We start from the raw sequence: 4,550 nt of genomic DNA, 5'->3' as shown, positions 1-4,550 counted from the left end.
TTTTAGTACAAAAGTTGTTAAAGAACATCTCCCAGTGATGGAATTGTGCTAAGGGATGCACTGAAGAGGTCATTAAACACTGATTGTCCTCCCAGTGTGGGCTCAAACATCAGTGGTAAATGGTATCAGCTTACATAATTAGATGAAAAGTGCTATAAATTCAAAACCATTGGACTTCATAATAAGCCACATTTTCTGATAGATCTAATAGAATTTGAGCCCCCAGGAGGTCATGCTACGGAGGATTTATGCTGAGTACCTATGTGAGTCCCTGTCTGGGTACCTATGTGGCTAAGTGATTTCTCCTTGAAGGAAAGAAATCATCATCTCATCATGGCAGGGGTTCACTATCTTTCAGTAGAATGCTATTAGGTTGAACCATAAAAAAATGCTAGTTTTGTAGTTCAAACACTTCCAAAATCAGCAATTTCATGTAATTCAAGCTACTTTGTTTTTCTCTAAGTCAGGTCGAGTTGGGGTTGATTTATGGAGAGAAAAGGGGTGGGGAAACAAATAGTAAAGCTCTTGTATGGTTCAGAAAATAAAAATGCCTAAGCAGAATGAGTGGGGTTTTCATTGGAAGGGTTGTGGGCATGGCCTAGCATTATGAATCTACCAGATGAGGTTTCAGAATCGAACTTTTCATCAGTGATGGAGGTGGGAGAGAAGTTTGGTGGGGTCATGGGAATAGTTTAGATTTTTCCTTACCTGAGAGGCCACCACACAGAAACAACTCCAGCATTAACATATCCTAAATTGCAAACACAAAGGTAGGAATTAAGAAAAGAGTTCTCATGATACCTCTGCTATTCCTCATTGTTAAATGAGAGCACAGTTATGAAAAAACAGTAAATATATCTTGTTCATGTATTCAAATTATTAACAAATGGAACAAAAGAAAACCATGTAAAATTCTTGCTTTGACAATTGTTTATTGTCTCTAAACCACAGCACCATAATTTTGTTAAGGGCATAAGATCTCACAGTGACTCTTGAATGTTTGAAAAAAAAAAAAAAACACCAAACATTTATAATGTATTTTGGTTATATAAAGCATTACATTTATATTGAAAAACCCTGACAAAACACCCTAAATGCTATATAATATGTATGCATTAAAATTAATATAATAATGAGGGTAGGCTGTGAGGATAGGACACACAATCCCTGAGGTTCTTATTAAAAGCCTAGAAATCCTATACCTTAACTACTGAGTTCTGGGCCTGATAGTGCCAAATCCCTGGATAACATAATCCTTGTGCAGGGGACTTTCAAAATGCACAAAGTACAAATGATAACAAAGGAGATGGAACATAGGTGCTAACAATTTCTAATAGAAATAGTGTCCCCATGCAGTTTTGAATTTTTCATAAGTCTTTCTAGGTGTCAAAGTTCTTATATTTCACTTTGTGAAGATTTTAAAAACAAAATATTAGTTATTTTTATAATTTTAAAGTTTACAAAGTTCAACATGTAATAAATCTAAAGAGGCTAATAGCTAACTACAGATAAAACAGAGTGAAAAACAGATGTAAAGCCATGATGATAAGGCCACTGTCAGATATTACTACATATTCCATCCTATAATCTCATAAATCAAAGCTTTTAATTGTCTGGATTCATAAGTGACTGTATTCTTTCCAATATGCATTCTTTCTTCTTCCAGGGGTTGTTCAATAACAGCAGGTATGTTTCTGCCATAAAGTTCACAATGTTCTAGAAACTGGACACATTCTTGAATAACACTGTCACGAAGCACAATCATGTGTTTTGACATGTTTTCTAGTAATGACAGGAAGCATCTTTTGGCATAATACCAGGTATCAGTTCCCAGTTTTTTATTATAAGGTTCCAAGCTTTTGATAACCCGAGAAATACCAAAGTCATAATTTCCCTTGGCACAATAGAGCGTCCCTATCACCAGATTCACAATGCAGAGATGGTAGATTTTCTTATCTGGGTCCTCATAGGAGAGCTGCTCTTCCTCCTTTTCAATCTTCCTCATCAACTCCTCGGCTTCTTCGTTTTGACTTGTCATAATATATGAAACACACAGGTTAGCCAGCACAATAGCACTGACATTCAGGATGTTGTCATAATGCTTCTTGACTATGGGCTCATAAAAACCTATGGCTTCTTTGTATTTGTTTTCCTGCATGAACAGAACATGAGCCACATTCAGCTTCCACACATCATGGTCATTACAGAATTCCACAGATTTGCGGAAGATCTTTTCCACCACTGGATAATTTTCAAGGTTCCAGTAGATTTTGGCCTGGGCCATCAGCACGGGAATATACTTCTCAAGGGTGTCATCATATTCATTCACTACCTTTTTGACAGTTTCATCATCTCTATTGTGTCTTGCTTCCTGCACTTGTATGGTTAGTTTCCAGAGCTGTTCAGTCAGCATCCCTGCTAGCCCATCAAGCTTAATGAAAGCCTCTTCAGGAGCTGTCTGGCAAGTGATCGTGGCATCCAAGAAGTCATAGAGATAGGGTGTGAGGAACTTGTAAGTCAAATGGGCATTCTCTGCCAGGACATCTGCTGCCAGGTCAAAATACTCATATTTACAGTAGAGCAGCAACAGGTTGCCAAAGGTCTCTGGGGGAAAGGGATTCTGTTGGAGCAAAAACTGTAGCTTCTCAAACCCTTCTGTAGGCCTGGCATCCATGTTCATTAGCGCCTGGTTGTGCAGGGTCACGGGGTCTAACTCTTCCTCTGCCCTCGGAGGCATATCCGTGAGGGCTTCCTGGGCCGCCTCATAGTTTCTCAGTTGGTATTCTATGGCGGCCTTAAGGTTGAAGGCTTCCACCAGAGCAGTCTGGTGAAGGACTAAGGTGTTGCCAACACTTCGAACATCAATGCCCTCAGTGGTCATGCCCACACCCAGCTCTGGGTGCTGGCGGATGCCACGCTCAATAATGTCGGCGATATGCTTCAGCGCGGATGCATACTGCCGGCTGCTGTAATAGGCCAAAGCCAGGTTGTAGGAAAGGTCAGGCCGGTAGCCCGAAGCCTGTAAGGCAGCAGAGAACTTGGAACACGCGGCTTCATAATGTCCCTCCTTGTAGAGCAAACAGCCCAGGTTGACCTGGCCATCGAGCTCGTTCTCGCCCCCGCTGTCTTCTCCTCCTCCTTCCCCACTCAGTAGCTGCTCCACCAGGCTCCTGGCCCCGGGCAGATCGCCCTCGCTGTACTTGATCGCGGCTTGGAGACGGAGGACCCGATTGTGGTAGGCGGGGTTGTCCAGGAGGAGGAAGGCGACGCGGGTGGCCTCTGGGTAAAGGCAGGCCTTGTACAGGGCCTGGGCCTGGTACAGGCGGTACTGCTCCAGCTCCGGGTGCAGCTGGCCCAGCTGCTCATAGCACTCGGCGGCCAGCGCGAACTCCTGCAGGCGGTAGTAGCAGTAGCCCAGCAGCGACAGGCCGGCGCGGCTCCTCGGGCTCCGCTGGAGCTCTCCGCCCAGCAGCTGCACGGCCTCGGCGTAGCGGGCATCCCGAATGAGCCGGTACACGACCGCGGTGTATTCCCCGTCGGGGATCTGCGCACCGCCCAGCCCTGCCATAACCGCTGCTGTGGTTGTGTGTGCTCGTTACCACGGCAACCAGCCAACCAGAAACGTAGGACTGCAAAGAATGTTGTGGGTTTTCTGGGCTTTTTTTTTTTTTTTTTTTTTTTTTTGCTTGCTCCCAAAGTTACTTTGCAGCGGAACGACCAACCTGGGGTTTAAAACAGTCACGAATATGAGTGTACCTATTACTGGCCTGGCCTCTGAAGACTGCAGAGTGTGAGCGGCGTTAGAGGGCAGAGGAAACTCCGGGCCGTTCGGAGACGGAAAAACTCTACTTCCCGGCATGCATCGGTCCGGTGGCGCCGGCGTCGGGACGTGGTCGTGCTGCATGCTGGGAGGCGTAGTCTCTGCCGCACGGACCCACGGGTGAGGTCGCGGGGTCGCCTTCCCTTCGTATGGTAAATAAGGATTGTTGTGTCACCTCGGTCCCTGGCGCTGGGGAGGAAGGTTTATGGTCCGAAGTCCCTTCCGTTTTTGAGCCTTATGCACTGTGCAATACATACAAATATTGTCGTTCCACGTTATTTTAGTGAAAGAAACGGGAATGGGTAAAGAGGAATGAATGTCAGCTTCGTATTCTCCCAGAATTAGAGTAGAGCTTCTGTCTTTGAGCCGCTCCGAGGGCACACTTCCTAAGAACAAAATAGTACAGCGGGACTTCCCTGGTGGCGCAGTGGTTGAGAGTCCGCCTGCCGACGCAGGGGCCACGGGTTCGTGCCCCCGGCCGGGAAGATCCCACATGCCGCGGAGCGGCTGGGCCCGGGAGCCATGGCCGCTGGGCCTGCGCGTCCGGAGCCTGTGCTCCGCAACGGGAGAGGCCACGACAGTGAGAGGCCCGCGTACTGCAAAAAAAAAAAAAAAAAAAAAAAAAGTACAGCGACCAGGAGTTCTTATTCTGTCGTTTCCAGAGGTTGACAGCAGGAAAGAATGCTTTGGATTTTATCTGGTATTTGGAGAGGTTTGGCTTTAGTTCCAA

General features: G+C 45.9%; 1 protein-coding gene across 1 annotated transcript; it reads right to left on the bottom strand.

Annotated features, from left to right (window-relative positions):
* Positions 1-1,496: 1,496 nt before the first annotated feature.
* Positions 1,497-3,568, bottom strand: LOC308621517 (intraflagellar transport protein 70B; the record flags this gene model as incomplete). Its single annotated transcript, XM_081242142.1, has 1 exon — positions 1,497-3,568. One exon carries the CDS (start codon positions 3,566-3,568, stop codon positions 1,568-1,570), a length of 2,001 nt encoding a protein of 666 aa, XP_081098268.1. The 3' UTR covers positions 1,497-1,567.
* Between the last annotated feature and the right edge of the window lie 982 nt (positions 3,569-4,550).

Source organism: Mesoplodon bidens (assembly GCF_964165515.1).
Source record: "Mesoplodon bidens genome assembly, chromosome: 8".
NCBI lineage: Eukaryota > Metazoa > Chordata > Mammalia > Artiodactyla > Ziphiidae > Mesoplodon > Mesoplodon bidens.
The sequence above is the reverse complement of the archived record's forward strand: the minus strand, read 5'-3'. Positions and strand labels throughout refer to the sequence as shown.